Source organism: Fundulus heteroclitus, chromosome 6, assembly GCF_011125445.2.
Source record: "Fundulus heteroclitus isolate FHET01 chromosome 6, MU-UCD_Fhet_4.1, whole genome shotgun sequence".
Lineage (NCBI taxonomy): Eukaryota > Metazoa > Chordata > Actinopteri > Cyprinodontiformes > Fundulidae > Fundulus > Fundulus heteroclitus.
Genome location: NC_046366.1, coordinates 13,948,667 through 13,973,658, shown reverse-complemented (window position 1 = coordinate 13,973,658; position 24,992 = coordinate 13,948,667). Strand labels below are relative to the sequence as shown.

Here is a 24,992-nt window from a genome sequence, read left to right as displayed (position 1 = left end):
CAATCCCAGTCAAAATCTGTTTAATTATCTGTAATATATGTAAAGCCCTGCCTGATTAACAAACGCAAACACACATACACACAGTTAATAGGAGGGTGATTACTTTAATGGAAACTAGTGACAAATAACAATGTATGTGACCTAATTACTGTTTTCAATAACATGTATGCACATAAATTTATACAACTAATTATTAATTAGCAATAATGGATGATACTTAAATATTGTTTACCAATAATTATTCATCAATATTTTCCACTCCTGATTTATCTCTTGTTAGAAAGCCAGGTTTTTGTGACTTGATATTACATGACAAATATTTTCAAGTCTTTGTTTTTATTTTATTTTAATATGACACATATCCTGTAAAATGTAACTGAAAAACAAAATCATGAAGAAAATACACAAAAAAAATTAAAACACTGCAACTACCTGGTTGCATAAGTGTGTACACCCCTATTGCAACATTGTGTTTAAACACCTTTTATTTCAATTTTAGCATTCAGGCTTGTAGGGTAATTAAAATACATTTTAGTGACTCTAGATCAAGTTTGCCTGTTCCATCAGATATTTTCTTACATTTGTCCATTTGTATCCTTTAGCTGAAGCCAACAAAATCTCATTGTACAAATTAAAGAAGAGCACAAAAAAATTGTATTCCACCTTAACAGATGTGTTTGTTGTTGATGTTCAGTTGAAAGAGAGGACACACGTCACATTATTTCTCAGAAAAGATTTTAAATAGCTTATCTTGCCCTAACTTCTTTTACTTCATAGAAACCTGCTGTTTTACAAGAGACCTAAAGATTAATTTTTACAGGATGTTGTTTTTCAGGATTGCAAATCAATAAAGATAAGAATCATACAGTAATGTAGGGAATGTTTGCGAGATCGTTTTTTAAAGGTCTGTGTTTTTTTCTTTTCTTTTTTTTTTTTCTTTTTTTCTTTTGTTTTGTTTTGCTTTTTTTGAGATGGCCAAAATAATTGTTGACTGGACAAGAACACCATTGAAATTAATTGAATAAAATTTAAGCTTGCTGATTGTAGAAATTTAACATTAAATTTTAAATCATTTACTATCAAAAAATGAAAGCAGGTAAAAAATGTAAACTTTCTGCAATTTGTACATTGTTTATTATAAATAGTAATAGTGCTATACTTTACACAAAACCTGTTACAAAAAAATGACACAATTGTAAATACAAAAATCATACAAAAGAAAAGGAATAATGAACTTTTTGTAAGACTTAAGCACAGTGGAGCACTTGTTAAAAAAGTGACTGTAAAAAAAACAGTTAACCAACATTTAATAAATAAGGAAGGCAACTAAAAATTGACAAGTTCCTGGTAACAACTAAATAAACATGCAAAGCAACAACAAAAATTAACAGTAGAGCTGAATATTGTATTCACTGGTTGAGAGTTTTATTTAGATATTTTTTTTGGCAAAAGAAAAAGACTGTATGACTACATTCTCTACTATCCATTGCTTGATACGTTCCCCTGATGGATGAATGCGCACACCCAAAATTGTATACCACCAAAAAAAGGGAGCAGTTCATGGAGGATTAAACAGGAAACCCTCGATCTATGTTCATTTACAGCACATGAGGTATGAATGTATTGCACTTTCTTTGGGTTGCACCGGTGCCAGTGCTTCAGCTCATGCTTTCTGGCTTGATTTCTCAACGCAGCCACATTTTTTATGTCCAACTTCATATGCATGACTGCGCCTACAGTCCTCAGTCATTACAATCAAACTTCTTCGTTTTCCATCGCGACGCCACCATCCAGGGTATCTCTGCTTCTTGCCGAAGGAAAACCAAGTAAACCCTTTCACCTCCCCCGCTGCTGATCTTGCTGTCCCCAGGGTTGGAGAAGTTGGCGAAGGAAGTGGGTGGTGGTGATCTCCGGGTAGGAATGTCAGCGTATCCATATGAGCTTCCTGCTTGGGCCATGTTGGGGCTTCATATAATGAAAGGCACCTATGAAGGAGAGAAAACAGAAGGTTAAAGCTTTTCAGCCTTATATCCTAACGTAACCGAAAAGCTGAGAAGAAAGTTTATAGAGTTTACTATAGAGCATTGAGAAAAATCTGTGTGTGGGGGGAGGAGGGGGGGGGGTCAGGTAAAAAGACCAGGAAAAAAAACCTGAAGGTTGAGGGATTGATCAATTTTAGCATGGATCCCCGCACGGCTTCACTGATCAATGACAGTCCCAAACCTGACCTCCATCGGGCCACATGGTTCTAATCCTGGGCTGCCAAGGGCTATAATCGCCCCCCTGTTAAAGAGCCCACTCGCCATGCTTTCATACACACATACCTTTGCTCACGTACAGACATGTACACATTTCACCAGAACACCCCACCTCCCCACCCCCAGCCCATGTGGCTTTCTCTCAGGTCCCTGACTAAATTAATGACATCAAGATGTTGCCACTGACGAGCCGGTCAACATGTGGTGGTGTACCTCAGATCAGCCCCCCCACCCTCCAGCCCACGCAGCCCCCCCTCCCTCCTGTCAAACATGCTTTGGGAATGTGGCTCCTTTTATTTGGGCAGCTATCCTTGTTACACAGGGGTCATTACATGGCTAGGTGAGCTGCACCGTGGAGTTGATGGGCAAGCTCATCACACAGGGTCATGAAAGAAAAGTCAGTAAAAACGCGTGTACTGAGATAGAGACTGGGCCGCCATAATGATGGTAACGTAAACTGAAGTAACCCGGCCACTAGTGATCCCCAAACCCCAACGTAATTCCACTGCAGCGCATGGAGATTTGAGACGCTCGCTAATCAGAACGGTCTCTGCAATTAACTGTGGGCTCGAAAAGTTAGGGTAAATCAACAGCCAGGGGATGGTGTTGCAGATGATGTCTCCTCTCAATAGCAGCCAATATGATTGGAACAGCTTGTAAAAACAAATGTACGCTACCTTGCTCTGACTGTACTGTCCGTACTGGTAGCTAGGATGGTGGTCGACGGCGTATGCTGGGGAGGTGTAGGAAGTTGGGCAGTAGGATTGTGTGCTTGGTAGGGCGGGCATGCTGCTTAGGCTTGGAAGGGCCTCCAAGCGCTGAGAGCCATGACAGCTAGCAGCCATGGCTCCATTAGGCTCAAGGCCTCCTGTGAGAGGAGAGAGGGCAAAGTCACTCTGGGACTGATGCGGCACTCCACTGGGGTTCAGCAGGCCCATCACCTGGGAGGAGACACAGAAAGACCGGTTCGTCAGAACAGATGCAAATTTCACTCAAAATAACATCACTGAAATGTTCTGGTGTTTAAAGCTACATGCATTTATTTATTTATATTTTCTCTTTTGTAAACTTTGTGCTGCTATTTGTTTATATATTTTCCATTATTCACTTGTAGGTTAAGGATGTCTTTTTGTTCACTGTGAAAAATAGCAGCTCTCCTCAGAAATGTTCTCGTCATCCTGCCAGGCAAACTGACTCTGGCTTAGGAGTTGCACCATTTTTCCTGTCATATCACGTTCTGTCAGGATTTTGGAAGCATATTGGGAAAAAAAACACTAGCATATAGTGCATTGCAGAAATATTATATAACGATAAAACCCCAAACTTAAATGTTTTTCATTGAGACTCCATGCGATACACCAGCACAAAGTAGGGCATCATTTTATTTCAGTGTAAATCCAGCTTTTCGGTGACGCCCTAAGAGGTTTTGCTTCAGGTTTCTTGAAGACCAAGAAACTCAGCTGACAGGTCAGTGATTAAACTGTTTCGAAATGCATAGCAGAGTTAGGTTATGAAACAATATCCCAAGAATTGAGGATTTCAAAATCCATTGTAGTTATGGAAAAGGAGTATAATGCAACATCAAAACTACTAAGACATGTCCATCTGCCTAAACTGACCGGTGGGAAGAGCAGAGCATTACATAGTCTGCAACAAACATCTGAAAGAATTGTTATTGTAAGATTTTTCCAAAATCAGACTTTTTGCCCTGCAATAAAAACCACTGCGTGCTGAAGAAAACTGACTTCCCACTACCCTTAGTTCACAATGGCAACAGTGATACATGGTGGTAGCAGCATCATGCTATGGGAATGCTGAGATGAGAAAACTGGCCAGGGATGATTAAATGATGGGTGAACAATCATGGACAAAACCCTTTTAGATGCTCCTAAGGACTTGAGACTGGGGGTAAAGGCTCACCTCGTAGTAGGATTATGACACAAAAGTTACAGCCTGAGCTACAATGGTGCGGTGGATACTTCTACCACCACCACCGAGTGTTACTGTTGTTTTTTTTCATAACTTACATTTATTGGTTCCAGATTACACTATACATTAAGCTCACATTATTTGATTTAGACATATATTTTCTAATAGGGGCACTTTAGTTAATATCTGTCTGAATGGTTTACTTACACTTGTTTTTTTTTATTTTTTTATTTTTTTATTTTTTTTTTAGGTTCAGCAAATACAAATCAGCTGGAGGGGGAAACCAGGAACATACCACTACTCCAAAAGACTGAGGAGGGGGGGGGGGACTTTTTTTTGTTGACCTTAGTTATTTTATTTTGATATTCACATATTTGTGCTAAGTTAAAGATGATTTCGCTTTGTTTGTTTATGTTAAATTTTGTGTTTATATTTTTGGTTTGTTGTTCTTCTGTTATGCTGTTCCTCCCTCAGGTGGAAAGTTTAGGTTATTTCACCTCTATTTAAGCAACCTTTGTTCTTTGTCTGGAGGTCAGTTTTGTTTGCGTTTTTGTTACTGTTTAGTTCACTTTAGTTGAGTTGGGCCCAAATCCATGCTATTTACCATTTGAGTTATTTTGTATTGAAGTTTTGTTAACCATTGTTTGCATTATTTAATAGAACTTTTTCCATTTTTCATTTAAGTCTGGTCTCTTACCAATAGAAAGGTGCAAATCAAAGCGTTTTTGTCTTTAAATGGCCCAATCAAAGGCCAGATTTAAATTTAACAGATAATCTGTGGCAAGATTTGAAAAGTGCTGCTCACAGAGACAATCTTATTTTGCAAATAAGAAAGGAATTGTATTGACTCCAGGAGACTGAGAAGAAATGCATGTCACATATCTCCAGTTTTTGTTTCTAAAAAAACATTCAAAAGCTTGAGTCACTTTGAGTTACAAGAGGCTGAAATTGGTTGTTATAACATGACTGAAAGTAAAAAAAAAAGTTTGAGGGGAAAGAATACTTGTTCCTGTATACCGTAAAAAGGATTTTGTTAAAATGCAGAAGTCAAACAAACACCTGGTGGAAATTGGTCCAGGGCCATAAAAATTTGTAAAATGCACGAGAGTGATACCTTGTAACCTGAATTTACAGAAAGCAAAGCTCCTTTGTATGCATACATAAAAATAGCTTGTATCACATTACTTTTACTGTCTATCTCCAAAATCACCATGTCCTCATAAAGGAGGCCAAAGGGTACAGGCGAAGCAGGAGTAAGGTGTGTTGGTGTGCTAAAGCTACCTAGAACAGTGAGTTATGTATGTGCACATGCATGTGCGGCATGTCTTTTTTTTTTCTGATGTCAGGGCTGCCGGGGTATCAGTGATCCATCGTGAACAGCTGCAAAAGGGTTTGCGTGAGAAGCAAAGTTCTGAAAAAGTTTTTTTTTTTATGCAATCCGTGTTGAATTAAATGGAGCAACAGCCAAAACCAAAACGCAAGTAGCTTCTTGCTGAACAAATGATGAAGAACGATGTGAAAACATGAGTTTTTCCAACCCGTTTCCATCTGATCAGAAAATGTTTGTGCGGATTGACAAAAGTAAACTCATATGTCTTTAATGTGGATTACACACATTTATTCGCAGTGATCCCTGGCAATAGCAATAAAGCATACCATATGAACGCAATTTGGCTAGAAGGATATACAAGATGGATAATTTTTGTTCAATGTAGAGGAATAATTTGTAAATAATAAACTGTTAAATTAAACTTGTAGTTTTCAAAAGCTCTCTAGTAGTATTTTGAGATTAAGTCCTGTCTGTTGATGTTTACTTAGAGAATATAACTTTAAAGCATTAATAGTTCACTAGTATGTGTCCAGAGTGTGTCTGACCTGCATGCTCAGGACTACATGCGCTTTCTTCAAGCGACTGAAACAGCAGCAGTCTGTCTGTTTTGAGGTTGTTCCGGGGATTAGGTCCCAGGGGGGTGCAAATCCTGGCTTCTTGCTTCCTTGGTGAGAAAGGATTGCTTAGGTATGCACCAGATCAGAGCTGCGACGCCAGAGATGCAGAAAGGCATCGGCCTGTCTGCTTGGTCTCGGCGGAGAGCTAACTGCTGAGATGAGAATATCGCTGATCTAAAGCAAACCTCGTCTAAGGCAGGACGTGCGGCGCTGTGATGTGACCATATCAGGAGTTAGCGGAATCCTCTCATGTATACGGGATAATGGGTAGAATTGAGCAGCGTTTAGAGATAAATCTGGAGTTGAGATAGCACAAGGGGTGTAATTTCTACAAGGATTGTGTGCAAAATCCATAAAGCCGAGGCAATTTCACAAAAACCGAAGCAGTAAACTTTTTCCAAGGGCAAAGAGGTCCTTTACTTTCAATGTCACTGAATTTATTTTCCATTTCCTCTCTCTTATTAAGTTAAAATCTGAAACTTAATTAAATCATCGTACGAAATAGAGAAAACTGATTCGTAATATACATTCAAACAGCTGCAATGAATACACAAATTAAAACAAATTAGCCAACAAAGTGATTCATTTGCATAAATTATACACTTTGTTAGGAGGAGCTAGATTACTTCATTCCAATCAATTAGGACACTGGAACACTCAGTGATTGCATTCCCAGACTGAGAAAAACCTTAAAGGAGAGCGGTGCAATTTGACAGATGAGATTTCCATTCTGTACCAGCTGCCTGCAAAGGTTAATGCTGAAACCATGCACAGTGCCAGGGCACCTTTGGCCTCTTTATTGGAGCTGAAGTAGCTCTTTGACCCTGCAGGTATTTGAACTCTTACCACAGCCAGTTACAGGAGGCAGCTTCCCACTAGCAGACCAGCCATGCTTCAACAAAGTAATTGTCTGATGTACAGTTTAACCGTTTATTGAGGTTGGCAGTTTACAAGAATCCACACTTGTATTTTGCAATCTGTCATTTTTACCTTTCATAAAACGCAGGAAATGTTTTATCAGCACATGTGGTCAGTTTTTGAGGAGAAAAATATAATTGGAAATTACACATGAAAGCAGTCAATTATACTTTCACTTCACAAGATGCCTTCAGCTCCCTCTTCCCAAACAATATTTACATCCTCAGGCATCAACAACAAAAGGCAACAAACCTGCCTGACATATTTTTCAATTTTTTTATCAGTGCCAAACAGGAGTTAGATATCCTCCCTCATGGGGAATTAGTACCCAGCATGCAAAGCACGAGGGCTGGCCACGCTTTGTGGCAGCTAAAAGCTCGTTTTACGCCTGTTAGTCCATCTCCCGTGCTTGTAGGGTGCCACTGATGGACACTGATGACTGTGTAATCAACCATAATTGTCTTTTCAGTTTTGATTTGTGTCATCATCTGACATCCATAGATCCTTCCCCGTTTCCACTCTGTTTCCGTCTCTCCGGTGACGGACGTTTGCCACATTTTAAATTCATCAAACTAACTGTGGGGATAAACAAAACGATGAAAAGCTACAGAGTTCCACATCCTGACAAGGCTTCATTAGTCTCACGACAGTGACACCTCCTACTACAGGTCATACGGAGAAATACGTGTTTGTGTGTGTTAATATTTGACAATATGGTCCACTTTGTGAAGCCTTCTGTTTACTGATATGCTAAATGTATGGTGGCGTGTGAGTGCTAGCACTTATAGGAGTCCACAGGGGTGCATTCGTAGACTAAAGCCCCTTTCAGATAATATTTCCAACACACAAACACGAATTTTTTCATGTACCAGCTGGATCTTACGAGATCACAGACCAAAACATGCAGCTGGGATTGCAGAACCAAACTGGCCTGACTTACATATCCAAGGAGAGTTCTGTGTCACACTCCTTGTGCAGGCGGTTCAAATGAATTTGGTGCTTTTTAAATATAAGGTAAGTTCCTGTGCACCATCCTCAACGTGTTATTAAGCGTCAGATTCTGCTGCTGCTATGAGTTTATAGCTGCCTTCCTCAAGACATACCATTTCCGGGCAACTGCCACAATGTTCTATGTTGTGACACTTATTTTCTCGTTTTTAAGTGTTTACATTTGTGTGGTTCTCGTTCAATGATTTTACATTTATGTGCTGAATCATCCTTGAGAAGCACTTTATTGTTTCGATATGTACAATTTGCATAGCCGTGAGCTGATCAGAAATGTATTTGATTTGATCCATTGTGACTGACCTGCGGTGAGATGGTGTTGCTGATGCTGGGGTTAACAGTGTTGGTGTGTCCTGTTGGGGACACAAAGCTGTCCGTGTATCCTGAGAAGTTGTGTCTTCCGGAAGAAAGGCAGTATCCTGAGCCTCCGTCTTGGGAGGCTGATGAGCTGAGCGCGCTCTGGTGCATGGAGTTGGGTGGCAGCGGCTGAGGCCGATGGACTGTACTCGGCTGATCAGAGGCTGCTGAGCATAAAACAGGAATTAATTGTGTCGTTGAAATTGCCTTTATTTATGAGATTTGTTATTAGTTCCAACGGTTTAGCGATAAAACAAATGTGTGTTTACTAAGGCCCACCTTGGGCTATAGAGGTTGGAGGGTACGGACTGTCTGAGAGCTGATAAGGCTGCAGGCCAGGCATGGCTGATGGTGGGAAACCACCTGGTATGAGGTGGTTAAAAGCCATCAGCTGGTTGGCTCCTGCTTGTTTCCTCCACCGAGCTCTTCTGTTGCTGAACCATACCTGAGAGAAAAATATAACAGACCATGAGAGAAATGTATTTGTTGGCAAATATATTGGTTTCTTCACTGATGTAGGAATTAATGGCCACTTTTCATATATTCAGTGTACAAAAAACGTCCTTCCCCCTTAGAACCTTTTAGCTTTTTGTCTTCTCACAGTTCTAGTTATGGTATTTTCTATGATATATCACCAGAAATAGCAACTGATTGTGAGGTAAAAGGAAATGGATAAATGGTTTAAATTTTTTATTTTTTTTACAAATAAAAATCTGGATAGTCTGACATACATTTGCATTCAGCCCCCTTTTAATCTGATACCCTCTCATAAAATCAAGTGCAACCAATGACTTCAAGAGACATTAATATCAACTCGCATGTGCAGATTCTAGGACAACCCCAAGGTTTGTCAGAGGACACTAGTCTATAAACAACATCAGAAAGATCAAGGAATACATCAGATGGATCTTGGAATGAAGTTGTGGAGAGGTTTATACCATGGTTAGGTCATAAAACAACATCCTAAGGTTTCAATATGTCATGAAGCATTGTTCAACCCACCATCCAATAAGGGAGTAAGGCTAAGTAATGAGATCATTAATCAGAGAAGCAACCAAGATGCCTACTGTGACTCTGTGGGAGCTGCAGAGACAAATTTCTTAGATAGAAGAATTTGTTAGCAGGATAACTATATCTGTCATGTACTCTACAAAGAGACACAGCATATGTGGAAGAAGGTGCTTATGTCAGATGAGACAAAAATTAAACTTTTACAACCCAGACCAAAACGATGGTGCAAATGACCATTCAACCCCCATCCCAGCTGGAATTCATAGCGGTGGCAGCATCCGCCTCTGGCATGCCTTTTCTTCACCAGGAACACGGAAGCTGGTTAGAGTTGATTGGAATATGCATTAAGCTAAAAACAAAAAAGTCCTGGAAGAAAACTTGTTAGAGGCTGCAAAAAAAAATAAGGCCAAGGTTCATCTTTCAGGAGACATTGAATCTAAATGCACACCCAGAGCTACAGTAGAATGGTTTAGATCTAAAAATTTCAGTCTCTAGATGTGCTAAGCTGGGAGAGACCCCCCCCCCGCCTAAAAAAAAAAAAAGACTGACAGCTGTAATTGTAGCAATAGGTGGGTCTACAAAATGTTGACTAAGAGGGTTAAATACCTATTACATCAATGCCAGACTTTTCCGATTTTTTTTCCTTCTACTTTGCAATCGTGCACTACTGTGTTTTTGGCCTTTCATGTAAAATCCCACATGTTACTCTTACTAGTTTGTTTTGGGGAACAGGGCAAAATATGGAGATCCAAGAACAAGTGTGCTTTGTTCCGGGTCATCGAAAATATATCTGTGCAAGGCCTCTCTGTCCCCTTGCAGGGACCTATGCTGATAGAGATCTTAACATCTGTGCTACTTCAAGTCACAGAGTTCATGTAACGCCAGAGGGCTGTTATGGCTATTAAAGGCTGTATCAAGAAGCTATCTAAATTGAGGATCTATTTGTAGATCTTTACATAGCCCCCTTTTGGCAAAATGTTGACAAAAATAGAAAGCTGTTTTTGTGTATAGCGAGTACTGTGAGTATCTCTGTGGGCAGCAACAGGGCGGGTGCTGGAGTGGGTGGGGGGCGTTGGGGGGGGAGTTCGGGGGTGTTTTGGGGATATAACATGTCCAAAGTCTGTAAAGAATGTGTAGCAACATCCCAAGACAACTTAACACCCACATGTCTCAGAGAGAAACAGATCCCCGCGCTGTCAAGATTTAGACTTGGATGTGTGCTCATGTTTCTAACCTGAACCCGAGCTTCTGTCAGCTTGGCCCTCTGAGCCAGCTCCTCTCGCGTGTAGATGTCTGGGTAGTGTGTACGTTCAAAGGCCCTCTCCAACTCCTCCAGCTGCTCCGCTGTGAAGGTCGTCCGACTCCGCCGCTGCTTCCTCTTTAAAGGCAGGCCTGGCTCAGAATCCACGTCAGAGGCCTCGTCCGAGTGGCTCGCTGGAATTCAAAAGCGTAAGCACACCGTTGGTTTATGATTTTGAGAACCTGCACACACAGCAAAAGCCTTTTGCGGTCGATACTTGGACAATCGCCGGATCTAAGACAAGCTATTGTGCTGGTTGCAGTTGCAGTGATGAGAACGCGCAGATAACTTTATTCCTCTGAGGCTCTTCAAAAGATCCTTGACAGACATTTTAAAGATAACCCCCAAAACGCTCTTATTGCCATCTTGAATGTTAAAACTGTCAAACTCAAAAGACATATAATAGGTGTTAAAGTCTGTACATTCCTATATTGCTTTTACAAAACCAAATAAATGAAACACTGAATTCTAAACTTTATTTTATTCAACAGAATGATTGCATTTTAGAAATCTTGAACGCAAATATAAATGTCAGCTTGTTAACCACTGATGCACTCAGTGATTGGTTAAACGCAGAGACAAAATTATCCCCCGTGGGACTACAAAGGGAAATATTTATTTAGATATTGTTAATTATGTGAAATATACAAAAGCTTCCTTCCTTCTTTAAATTTGGGATAAATATGCCTCAAAGGTAGGAAACAATGCATCATTCAGAACTGTTGTTTGACAGATTAGGATTCAGAGTCTGACAGAGACTGTTTCTAATTATGTAAATTAATAGTTTGACATAGCATATCAGCTGCTACACAGCACATTGCACAGAGCCTCTTTAGATTGGGTCCTCCTAACTCCTCGGTGGTTCCCATGGGATCAAAAGCAAAAGCCTGCTTGAACATGGATTAAAGAGGACAAGATCCCTCTGGGGCATCTATTGCCTGGGACACTGTGTCTCTCCTAGTGTTAGCCATGCTGTGTGTTAGGCTGATATTCAGAAGCACAGGGAAGGCAGCCCTATGCAGGTGCTTCTTAATCTGCTTTGTCGGGACAGAAGGAACTGACTGAGCTAACAGGGAAGGAGCTTTAGCATTGTAAGTCAGCAGATGAGGGGAATCAGTGAACGTTGGGAATCTATGTAGAGAAAAGATGTTTTCTATATTTGTGTAAAGGCTCCAATCTATTAATGAAGCATTGAAGTCCTAAGAGCTAGTCCGACAGCTTTCCAGTGTCCATCATCAGCAATCTGACCCCGTTTCATTTTCTGGATTTTTTTCCGGCCTCCAGTGACGTGAAAATCAGAGAGTTGAAATCAGCTACATAGTCGACCCTAAAAAGACCGCATCAAGAGGGTACACCCCACCTTTTTGCTACAATAAACAGACAGACACTCAAAACCAAATGGGCCAGTGTATCCAAGTGAAAGGCTAGTCTGCCTCAGACGCCTCACTCTTCCTTATCCCTCTAGATTTATAGGCTTTAATTTCAAAAGTGCCGAGTCAGACACTGATAGGGGGCTTCCAGGAGGGGTCGGCAATCTCCCCTTGCCTCTGGAGCCTCTGCCAGGAAGGCAGGAAATGTTTGCACCGGTTGCCAGCGTGTATCTGACCAGGCATTACACATGGATTTGGCCTGAGGGAATGCTGCTACTCAAAGGCCTGCTGGCAAAGAAAAAAAAAAGAAAAAGAAACTGACTCTGAGACGAGCTCATTATTAGATCTAAACCAGATCGAGGCGCCATACTAGCACACTCACTGAGGATCCTCCTGGAATGAGTTGTATGAGTTTTGGATGCAGGTTGCCTTATTTAACTAAGTTTAAGGTCTAATAGGTGTGAAGAAAAATACACTCCTGTAGAAAACTGCAGGAGTACACCCCCCCCCCCCTTTATTTTTGCCATTTCCTCTTTTTCCCTTCCTGTTTTTATTATTTGTAACTCTAAAGAAAGTACTCCATCCTGGACTCTCTCTTAATGGCAAAAGACAGCGAAGCTTTTGTCATCCTCCCCTTGCTCTTTGTCTTTTTCTGTCTTCTTCTTCACCCCCTTTTTCCTTTATTTTTGGGGAGTGATGTGGCCGAGCCTTTGTATCGCAGTGGGGAAAAGCCTGTGGCAGGGCTCTATTGGACCGATTACCACGCTCCATCTGTAGGAGCCATCAGGGACGCCCGGGCCCTCATTCAGGGGCCTGTCACCTGCCCAGCAGGGGAGCTGGGGGGTTGAAGGGTAAGTTGGGGGCTGGAGTAGGGGAATGAGGAGTAGGAGGAGAAAAAAGGGGCACAAAAGGGTCCAGAGAAGGGCCACTGGGACTGTGGAGGGGCACAGCAGGGGAGCACCCCTATATCCCCTCCTTCCATGGCCTGAGGGGCACAAAGCTGGGGGATGGGAAGTCAAAGGGGTTGACATGGAGAGGAGAAGGAAAGTTGAAGGCACCTGAAGAAGATGCTGGGGGTGGAGGGTGCACGGCTACGGCGTTATGAAGGGGAGGCAGCGATTGTTAAGAAATGGGACCTGTCTCTTTCACCTCAGCCATTCACATCACTTGTCTCTTTTCCTGGATTCACCCATCGCTATACATCCACATCTCCAGCACTATCAAACCCGGTTCTAACACTGCCTCAGAATGATTTAAGCCACGCTGATGAAGCAGACTTGTTCCCACACATTCCACACAACAATGGCGATGGAGGAGATGACACTGGCCATATAAAGGGAAGCATCGGCGTTGCTTAAACGCTCAAATCAAATTTGATGCAGCAGATAAAGCAACAGAGGAGCTGGGAATACTCAACCCCTGTCTGTGAGCGGAGGAGATTTTAAAATCCCACACAGGATAAGTGGCTTTGAGCGGTCAGCTTTTTCTGACACGGCCGCCAATACTTAGAGTACTGGGACCCAAAGGACTAAGGGAAATTATATTTTACAGTGGTTGGTAACCAATCTCCAAACGTGGTTTAAATCATATCCTATTAACTGAAAACTTTTTGCAACTGTAGGATTTTACTCATCTAAGTGTTACAACTTAACCCCACAACACTTGGTTTTAACCTCTACCCCATTTTACCTTTTATATGTTATAAAGGGCAGTGTAGAAGGAGCAACACTCATTTTCACTATTATGCTGTTAACACACAGCTCCTTATTTCTGTGTCTCCTTAATACCCGAGGACAATTGGTGACTTTTTTTAAACTACATTTTAAATATCAATTCACAAAATGTTCTTCAGCGCAATCAGGACAAAACTGAAGATCAAGCAAAGTCCCTCCGACGCAGAAAGTTCCAGAGCAACTTGGAGCTCTGGCAATAAACTCTTCGTATCAGGGGAAAAGATTTGCTTTCATCATACAGGCCCAACTGTTAAGACCCCGTGGAAAAGATCTTCTGCTAGCACCCGAAGTGAGAAGTGAAACTTACTGCGACAGCCATGGCCTAAAGAACAGCTTTCCTGTGGACCCAAGCTCAGAGTGTTGATTCTTTTTAATAGCAAACTAAAAATGGATTAACTTAGTGAGGCTTTTAGTTGAACTTTAATCTTAGTTTTAATTTTCAAAGATTTTTGTATCCTGTGTTTACTATTTATTGTTTAGCTGGCTGTTGTTTTATTTCTCTCAACAGGTCTATGTGTATAATTTATGGTGTATAATTTCTCTTCCATTTATTGATTTTTGTCTATTTAGTTTAATAATTTCTAGCGAGTTACACATGTTACACATGTCTGTACAAGAAAAAGTGTTGAAGTTTGAGTGACTGGCTGATAGAAATCTGTGATTGTATGTAGGCTGTTCCACACTTGTTATGTGTTTTAAATTTTTTATTGACTATTTTCCTGTTTAACAGATCATGGGATTCTATGTTTTGATATAATTTTGGTTTAGCATCACCCTGATAATGACTAGCAGATGGGAAAAAAGCCAATGTGGCTACTACATCAGGAGCAAGCTGTTTTTAATGAATCTGAATTATCCTTTCTATGTAAACATTAAAGAAAAGAAATTTTGTAAAAAAAAAAAAAAAAAGAGAGAGATAAATAAGGTTATTTGAAGTGTAAATCTGTTAAACAAATCCCTTGCATTAACCCGCAAAAAAAGGATATATGTAGGAAGTAGAATGGAGTTTAACAAGTTAATGCAAAAAGTTTATTTAACGGTGAACAAAATCAAATATGCTTCTTTACTGAAAACAAAGTGAGAGACAGATACAGACAAAAATGATGAAAACCTGGCAAACTTCCAGTCCTATTAGCTTCACCAATACCAGGAGTGCATCTAAGATGCAAATAAATAAAAAAAATCCTACCCCGAAAAAGCCAGAGAGGATTCCTGCCATGAGGATAAAGGCTGATCTTGTTTACTGCACAGGCTCAGCTTGGCGGACATCCACCCCTCTCCCACCCTCCCTCGCCTCACCCTTCAGGAAACTTGAATATAAGTAAACACGCAAAGCTGCGCATGGCCACATCTTCGCTCACGTGTGCAGAGAAATTCACACCCGTGGTTCAAAATAAAAGAAATGGAAGGTGTGACAAAGGATTAAAAAAAAATGAAGAATCGCATATGGAGGGAGAAACCAAAACATATGGGGCAGTTTATGGCCTTATCTTAGTAGGGGCTGGCTGGCCCATCCTCCTGGGGCTTTTAATAGAGAAGGTAATTGAGCTGGTGACATGTGTTCGCAACGCAAAACAAAGGGCATAAGAGACAAATGAACTCGCTATTTGCTGAGGGAAGTAGATCTGGCCCTTTCAGGCCAGGGAGCGCGGTGCGAGGGGCCACTGAATAAAATAGCTGCGTGCCGCATAGAGCCAAAGCAAGCAGATGCACTCAGGGGGGAGAGAATGGTAAACTGACAGCTTATGGACTCAGCTGGGGTTAACAGTTTAAGGGGAAAAAATGGGAGAGAGTGGGCTGCTCACTTGACTTGCTAAAGAGCCCGTAGAAACCTGCAGCTGCCTGGGGAAGGGGTGGGGTGGTGTGTGGAAATAATAAAAAAAGAGAGAGTGAGATGATGATGTGATGGACACAAAACAAAATTAAGTGAAAGAGCACAGGAGGTTGGCACTTCACGGACAAAGAAGGAGCTGGCGATATGAAGCTGAAAGATGTCTCTCTGTCCAACGCCGCAGCAGCGACAAGAAGCCACGAAGAGCCCTGCGTGGCTATTATTTGGGCCCAGTGTGTGATGGTTATTATTCCGTTCCACTGCGGTGAAGTTAGGTGACAGTTTTCACGGTGGCATTTCCACCCTTCGTGTGGAGACAAAGCCCCTAGCGGAGCCCATACTGGGCTGCAAGCAAAAAAAAAAAAGGCTAGTCCATTGCACGTTCCAGTCAAACGGAGACTAACTAGCAAAGATGACAACCAAACCAAGCAGCTTATTTCAAGAAAGCACTTCTGTGTTTTTAAAAAAAAAAAATCTCGGAAGGTGTTGTAAGATATTAAAGTGCAAGTCAGCGCAGGACCCTGTCTTTGAAACCCTTGCGCGTGTTTTCGAGTTGACATTTTTTCCAAACATTATCCTAACCTCCAGTTCCTGGGGGCTGATAGTTGTAACAGTCAAGTGACCCTAATCTGGCCCCTGACCTTTTCACAGCCACCACACAGCGCCGCAGTGAAAACAGCCTCACCGATGGCTCTTCAACAAAACTTCAGGAGCACTCAGCCGAGAAGGAAAAAAATACCCTGCAGCTTGCTCGCTTTCGCTTTTGACCACACAAACTCAGTATATTTATTTTTTCTAGGAATTTTATCTCCGACTTAGCACAAATGCGGGGTTCTTACCACACCCTAACGTAAGGAGAAAAAAAAAGTAATCAATCAATCAGCAACAAAGTTCTGCCGGCGTGTCCATAACGTGCAATCTGCAAGACGAAAGAGCTCCACAAAACCTGAGCCTGAACAAAGTTAAGTGACTGACAACGCTGTCTGGCTTTACTCAATTAACCATCCCATTGTGCAACTCTTTGCAAAGTCCCCATGCCCCCGACCCTTTTCTCCTCACGCCCCTTTATCCTCCCCATCACAGAGTTTTGCTTGGCTAATACTTGGAGGAAATAGAAGGCTCTTTTTTTCTGCCGGGGCTCCTCTTCTTGACCTTCTATTGCTTGCTACTTCTCTTTTCAGTCACTTCGTAGTGTCTCTGGGGTTATTCAGGGAGAATGCAAGGAGTACATCAGCGCCAAGGGGCTGGCTTGGGGCAGGACCCCGGCCCATTACTTCAAAGTTGGCCTGCATTCATTAATTGTCCTTTGAATTAATATTGGGGGGATCACAATGTGGGTGCCAACAGAGAAAGAGGCTTTAATGAAGCATAGAGTTTGTATTCAGTTGCAGATCAGCTAGTGTGGATTTTTTCCTTTCTTTCGGAAGAAAGAGAGTCTTGAGAATCATGCCAACGTAAAAGGTGAAAGTTTCGACTGCTTATATTTAAGAGGGTCATCTATCCATCTTTGGTGCCTTTTAAAAGTATTCATTCCCTCTGATTTTGTTTTTGTCTTCACATTTTTTTTTCACATCCCATTCACAAACTTCAATGTATTTTGTTTGTATTTTATTTAAAAGACCAAAACAAAGTAGCGCATAACTGTGAAGTAGAAAGAAATACAGTTTTACATTCTTCTATAAAAAGTCAAAAAAGTTGGGCTTGCATTTGCATTCAGCCTCTTTTACTCTGATGCTCAGAAATAAATATCCAGCATGACCAACTGCCCTAATAAGTAAATAGATTTAATGTTTACCAAAAACAACATAGGAGGCGAACCAAAGGAAGAAGGTCTGGTCAGATGAGAATGAAATTTTACTTTTTTGCTCACAAGGCATATGTGTCAAACAGAACTACCACTGCACATCACTCAAAATACCCCATACCCACGGCAACACATGGTGGTGGCAGCATCATGCTGTGGCATGTTCTTCGTCAACAGGGACTCAGAAGTTGGTAAGAGCTGATTGGAAGACCAATCAAACCAAAAACGTGAAATGCCTTGATGAAAATAATTTAGAGGCTGATAAAGACTTCCGATTAGAGAAGAAGTTTGTCTCTCAGCAGGACGATGCCCCTAAACATGCCGCCAGAGCTATATAGGATGTTTGTGATCAAGGCCTAATCATGTGTTTGAGATTTAAAGTCCAGACCAAAACCAAATTGGCAATTTTGCTGTATGACTTAAAATATTGCTGTTTCACGTCCATTCTGATCCAGTTTGGTGTCTTTGCAAAGAATGAGCAAAAAAAAATCTCGAGATGCGCAAAGCTGGTAGAGACATAAAAGATTTTTTAAAAACAGCAGTGCACCAACAGCAGGTTGCTCAAGTGTGAGTCACCAGAATTGACAAAGACTCCTGGACAGGTGTCGAAACGTTTTCAGAAAGAACTGAACGAAAGTCTGATTGCCTCCGATTTAAGCCTGTTTGCTCTTGCGATGACCCGGATAACTGAGAATTTGCACAGGCATGTTGCTTGGCTGTTACTGCAGATAAAAGATAGTTCTGTACAACGCAATAATTCTGAAAAACATACATTATTCCTTTCTACTTCAGTATTCGTGTGTTACAACAAATCTTTCTGAATTTCTGAATTATGTTTTTTTTTCCAAGTAGCCAAACACAATAAACAGGCAATGTAAACACTATCAGCACAAAAAAGGAAAATAAAGCCCTCATATAAATTTCTGCTCTATCCAGCCCTCAGAGGAAAAAGGAAATGTTGCTGCAGCAGACATTCCTCTGGCTGCGTTTGAGCCTTCGGTCTCACAATCTAAAAAAAAAAAAAAAAAAACTCCACATACAGTACATCTTTCTGTTTACAGTTAAAGGATATTACCACTGTACTTTAAAAACACATTTACTTTGTGTAAAAGTTATTCATCTGCTCATATATAGTGTTTAAGTTATATCATCTCAAAGATGGTATAGATAATATAGATATAAAGTCATATTTCTTCTATACTGGTTTTTGAACCGCAGGTTACACACATTTTAAATAGCTTCGAAACTGGGCATACGCGCAGACATTAACTCTCCAGTCCTTCTCACTTTCACATAATATCCCTCATCCTAAAACCCATGCCAAGATCCCAGGGAGCCTATATAGTCCCAGTTTATTTACACAAACAAAGTCCCACTCAGCTCCTGTGACAAAAGCAGCTAAATCTTTCATGTTTTGTCAGCACTTGATTCCTCCTGTCCCTCTGGCTACTTGCCTGCCCCGGCACAATGGAGGCAGGAGAATGGCAGCAGATTGTTGGAATGCACCTCAATGAGACCAATTATTACATGTTGACTGCGTTCACCATGGCACATTTGAAAGAACTGGGCTCATTCACTCTGGCTCGGCAGGACTCCCTTTTAAAGAAAAGTTATCCCTTTGACTGTTTGTATTTCTGAGCTTTCTTTCCCCCCCTCCTTCTTCTTTCTGTCTTTCACCCCCTCTTCCATCCGTCCTGTCATAAAAGATCCTGCAAGAGTGGCTGTCTTTCATGACTTTGGTTACTTTAGTTAGTTAAATGAGGCTAAAGGCTAATGTGCTAACACTAATAAATAGAGGATGTCATCAATTAAATCAAGCACCTTCATAGCAAGAACAACAGCTTTGACACGATGTGTGATTAAATAATAAAATAAAAACTATATGTAAATGAATAAATGTTTCATTAATGAAAGTGATAAACAGAAAATAAGTCCTTAATTTCTCAAAAAGAATATTTGGATTTTTAAAAAAAATCATGCTAATTACTGCTAAAATGCCTTTTCCAACAATGTTTCAGCAACTTGCTGATGTCACAATGTACTTTATCCCACAAACCTCAGCTCTCCTTTTCCCAGACAAATAAATCTAAATGAGTCAGCTTTGATCTTAGCACTTAATGGAAAGCCAACAATAGTGGTAAAGGAGAAAGGGGCAGAGAGCAACAGGCCTCTCCCCACCACAACAATGGCCTCTGCAAACACCTACTTAATCAATATTTGGCCAGAAGACCCTCTCTCGGTCCCCAAACCACCCTTTTCACATTCTAATGAAGTGCTATAAAAGAGAGAAAACAACTACTGCTTTCCCCAAAGAGACACAAGACTGAGATAGGGCTGATCTGGATTAGGGAAAGTGCTTGAAGTTAGGCTGTTACTGAGTTATTTTAGATTCTCTAAAACAAAAATTAACAAACACTAAATATTCTTCATTTTGATATATATAAAGCACATTCCTCATAGACCAAAATTAGTCCACCTATCGTTGATTACTCTATCTCTATTCAGAATGATATATTCTGCGTTTTTACCAAGTCAGTGGATTTGTCCCGCCACGGCTACAGGCTATAGAAGGGGTGGGAAGTGTCCCAACACAGACCCCGTATTAAATGTGGGCGCCCAGGGCCAAAAGGAAAAGGGGGCGGACTTTAGCCTGAGATGAAAGTGGAGAGAAATAAAGGGTTTGGATTTAATCTAGTGAGGAGAACAGTTTCCCTGTGCGCGATCCCTGAAGGCGTCAAGGGCGCTGCGCAAAAACAAAAGGCTGCGTAAAAATGACGACCGCCGATCAGTTTGGTGGAGGTCTGATTTGAGTTTCCCCCCACAAATTTAGACCTAAATTTGGTTTTCTTAGAATACTTTAAACAACTTTACAACGAGGTATTTAAAGCACAAACAGGCGCACAGCAACTTCTCGGGACATGTCGCTATTAATAATTAACTATATTGCATGTGTTATGTCCGGGTTTTCCTTTTGAACAAACCTGCTGCGTCGCCAACAGGTTATAAATCAACAGGTGTTTGTCTAAAAGGCTCGACTTCTTTAAAATAAAAAAGCAAACTCTTAACAGTGACAGAAGGCTCGAAACGGTGCATTTCTTTGTGCAATCGGGGCGCAGTGGTTCCGTGAATAATTCATCGCTCATTGCGTGCTCATAATGTCTCCTCTCGCCCCCTTTTTTTTTTGTCACCGTATTTTCCCCCTCTCCCTTTTTTCTCCTCATTATTTAAAAAAAAAAGCCTGGCATCTTTTTGTACGACACCGCGCTCCGCGCTGCAGTTTGGCTTTTGTGCACGTCAAACTGAGGTGTGAGACTCAATGGACTCTCCGCGCTTTGTTCGATGAAGTTCATCCTCAAGTGTCCGATTAAGGGCAAGGAAAAAAAAAACTTTCTCAGGCTTGGAAGTTAGACAAAGGATTTTTTTAAAGCTCTTCTGTGTAGTTTTTGTTGTTTGTATGCGGCATTAGCGCATAAACCGCTTTACACTTGAAATGCGCTTGCATAGAGTATTCTAGAAACTATAACTATAATCAAACTATATTTATTATTATTATTATTAATAATAATAATAATATAAACTAGCACTACACATTGACACCGTATTTAAGCATGAATATGTAATGGTAAAGTAATTGAAACCAGATCAGTCTTCTGTTTATTTTGCCAATATCTTAGATGACTTGTCAGAATGCAAAACGTCGTACTTACATCTGTCTCCCAGGATGCCATCGATGCTGTGTTTTGTCCGGGGTTCGCTGTCCTCCAGCGTCCTCTTCACCATCTCATCCTCTTCCTCCTCGTCCTCACCAACTCCGCCAAACTTAGAACGCATGACGCGGCTGATGGCGCTCACTGAGGAACAGTGACCAGAGGGACAACTTTAGTGGAGTCTTCATAGATACTATAAATACTGGTTATGCAGCCCAAAACACTCACGGAAAAAAATAAATAGAATTTGCAATCAATCTTCAAGTCTACCTGAGGGGACGTTGTTCCTGTCACAGATTCCGTCCTTCAGTAGTTTGTCCCTGATTTCCCAGCTAAACATGCCGGGATTTTCTCGCTTGTACTCCTCGATCTTCTTGTCCACTTCTGGACAAGCACTTTGCTTTATAGAAAGATGAAAAGGAAAAGTCATGACGGATGTAAAGTTTTAATATACGACTGGGAAGAAAGCAAAACGTCACGTCACGCCGTAAATTTACAGTTACACCCCATAACCATCCACAGAGCTTTGATGGGATCCAGGATGTTATTTTATAAACACAGAATGAAAGAAGGACACGTCTACCTTGCTTTGTTCTAAGCAAATTATACAATTTCAATATAATAGTAGATGAATGTAACTTCTGCGGAGCCTATATCTTCATTTTATTCAAAGAGAAAAAAAATAGCAATATAAATTAAGGTTTGGACAGACTTTGGTATTGTATGTTTCGACAACAGCAGAGACCGTTCTGGTTTGACATAACTCCTAATATATTGGGAAACTGATCAACTGTTTTATTTCCAAACATTATAAAGCTTGGAAATAATTGCAGGAACGGATTAATCGTTAAAAAAGAATTATAACAAAACTAAAAAAAAAAAAAAAAAAAGTGGAGAAAAACAAGAGGGGGAACAGATATAAACGTCAAAGCAAACTTTTTGTGTATAACCATTTTTTTTTTCTACAATGTGATTCAAAGTCCTTTATATGTAAATAAGAAACAACCATTAAAAAATATTTTAAAACAAGGACAAGAATAATAAAAACAATTGCTAAATCATTGAGACGACATAATGCAAATAATGACAGTTTCTGAACATTTGAGGTTTTCAGGGAGTGGTACCAGAGCTCAGGAGTGTAGAAACTACGGTAAATAAGAACAGGTTCTTTCTTTGGATTAAAAGAAACTCAGTTCTGTGCGCCTTACCTTTGGTTTGCTGCCTCCGATAGCCCCCGGCCTGATGGAACCCGTCTCCTGGTAGCGGCAGAGGATTTTAGAGACGCAGCCATGGGACACCCTCAGCTGCCGGGAGATGACGCACGGCCGGACCCCGTGGTGGGCCATCTCCACGATTTTGTGGCGGATGTGATTGGGGAGAGGTCTGCCGTTAATGAAAACTCCTCCGAGCTGGTTGACCCGGCCCTGTCCTAACGGAGTGGAAACTGGACAGGGAGCGCTTTCATCAGCTGAATACTGTATGTTCCCAAATGACGCGTAATCTAACGTCTAATATGGCAGGTTAAGCTTTTTAAATAATTTGTCTTGATATATTTATTAAAAAAAACAGTTAGGCTGTAAACTTCAACGTTAAAAAATTGACAACTTTTCCTAAAAAAAAAAAAGTTTTAATTTCTGCTTTACTAAGAAAAGAATAGCTGCATCACGGAACCTTAAGAAACGTAACTGAAACAAAATTAGTTGTGAATTACATAATTAATGTGATTTATCATTTCAAATCTTTATCGTTTTTTTTTTTTTTTCGAAAAAAGTGGCACTGTTATTTTTTCTGAATTTCTGAATTCGCTAAAATTTTGATTTTATTGAAAGGCGTGAGCATTTTTCAAGAGTGAATATTCTAAGAAATCGAATTGATCACACTTTGCAGAAGTTTTTTTTTTTTTCTTCTCAAAGTTTGTGTCACGTCCACCCGCAACTGGTGGTGACCTCTTACCTTCCAGCGAGTATCCTCCGCGCGCGTAGTTCTGGTGAGGAGCCGGTCTCATCATTCTCGGTAAACCTCCTGCCAGCGCCGTCATATCGCCTCCGATCTCTGTCGCTTGGAGCAAAGCTGCCTCGGATGCTGATGCTGCTTATAATCCAGAAAGGATTCGCCTCTTGTCACTTTTGTTTCATCTACCCTTTGCCGGCGTCTGGATTCTTTGGGTTAACAGGTTGCCCCAGATGGAGGAGAAAAGTGTATCCGGGCCCCACAGACGATGCCTGTCGTTTCCCCAGCGGTCGGACCGGGGATCGGGAAGAGTTTGGAATCGATACTCCGGCTTTCGGGACGGTCCTCGGAGGATAAGAAAGATGCTCTGAGTGGATGGATGCTGGTCAAAGATTTTTATCTACGGACGCTTTCCCCTCTGACTCCCAGCTGGGCGCACTGATTGGTTAAGGGACGGGACATCAGGAAGTAGGAGGAGCTCTGTGATTGGACAGAAGGAGCTGAAGTTGTGGTTGGATTGACCTCACGAGGTCAACTTGTCACGAGAGTCCGTGCATTAAACAGTAGATGGGTTTGATTAGGCAAACAAATTTATATCACCGAGAACCCGATGATGCGTCCGCTCCGATCCCTTGGCACCTAATCCAGGTGGTGGGTGAAATGTTCTGCCGACAAATGGGACAGTCCTTTAAGAAGCTGAGACACCATAAGGTCTGATTCCCTATAGGAAAACATCTAGGCTGCACATTTGTGTCCTTCACTTTAACGATTATCAATCCTACACTAAACATAAGCTGTATAGGAACAAGAAACTAAAATCCCACATGCATTTTATGGACGAAAATAAATTCACTTTAATCCAATGAAGATGTATTTAGCTTTCCCCCATTGTTTCACCGGTATACTGACAAAAAAAAACATGCAGTATGATGTATTCGAGTTGAAAACAAACAAACAATATGTGTAAAGGTATTCAAGTACAACTGTTGTGTACTAATTGGTAGAATTGGTATGTTTCATTCAAAAGATTATATTTAGTATGCTTTTTTTAAAGTAATATATTGGAAACATCTAAGATACATTAAAGTGGTTTTCATACCGTGTATGTAGGCTTTCTTATTATTAAATAATACTTTGTATTAATCATTAGCGCAAAACCAAATCACGCATATTTGAAGTCTTAACAAGATAAAAATATACAAAGATGGGGGGGGGAGGAGCAACAGCTAATAAAATAAATAAACAAAAGTATTTAACATCCATTTCTGCACATGTTAAAAACAGGCTTTCCTCAAAATAAAAATATTTATCAGACTGAGTGGGACTATGTTAAGGGCAAATTTTATAAAACTTATTATTCATCTGCATAAAAAATCCAAATATCAAGCAACATATCACAGTGGTGTTTCAAATGTCTATTCTTGTGACATATACATTGCAATATATGTATATTTTAGTTAGAGAAGCATCACTTTTTCCTTTTCCTTTATTTATTAAATTATTTATTTGGGTTGTGAGGAAAATTGAGATGATACTGAACAAAACAATATGGATCAACAGTATGGATCAAACTGTTAACTTTGTGTTTGCTCTTATGGAAAAATATTTACAATACATCTTTGTATTTGCAGTTTGTAGCAGACTTTTGATTGTAACTGACTGCTGTCAGTGCCAAGAATGGATGGATGGATGGATGGATGGATGGATGGATGGATGGATGGATGGATGGATGGATGGATGGATGGATGGATGGATGGATGGATGGATGGATGGATGGATGGATGGATGGATGGATGAGATGCACTTTTCTGACATCCAGATGTGGATGTCAGTGGACATCCCATAATTAATTTATATATATAACTATCTTTG

At 40.7% G+C, this 24,992-nt stretch overlaps 1 protein-coding gene across 3 annotated transcripts; it reads right to left on the bottom strand.

Annotated features, from left to right (window-relative positions):
• Window positions 1-323: 323 nt before the first annotated feature.
• Window positions 324-23,523, bottom strand: pax3a (paired box 3a). Of its 3 annotated transcripts, none has more exons than XM_012876506.3 (9): window positions 23,124-23,521; window positions 22,379-22,614; window positions 21,441-21,570; window positions 21,171-21,314; window positions 10,660-10,859; window positions 8,694-8,859; window positions 8,361-8,581; window positions 2,936-3,199; window positions 324-1,985 (listed from the first exon to the last, which is right to left on the bottom strand). In XM_012876506.3, exons 1-9 carry the CDS (start codon window positions 23,206-23,208, stop codon window positions 1,968-1,970), a joined length of 1,464 nt encoding a protein of 487 aa, XP_012731960.1. In that variant the 5' UTR covers window positions 23,209-23,521; the 3' UTR covers window positions 324-1,967. The 3 variants fall into 3 exon arrangements, with proteins under 3 accessions (XP_012731960.1, XP_012731961.1, XP_035994017.1); XM_012876507.3 differs by having other exon boundaries at window positions 8,361-8,578; window positions 23,124-23,520; XM_036138124.1 differs by lacking the exon at window positions 324-1,985 and having other exon boundaries at window positions 2,953-3,126; window positions 23,124-23,523.
• Window positions 23,524-24,992: the final 1,469 nt, after the last annotated feature.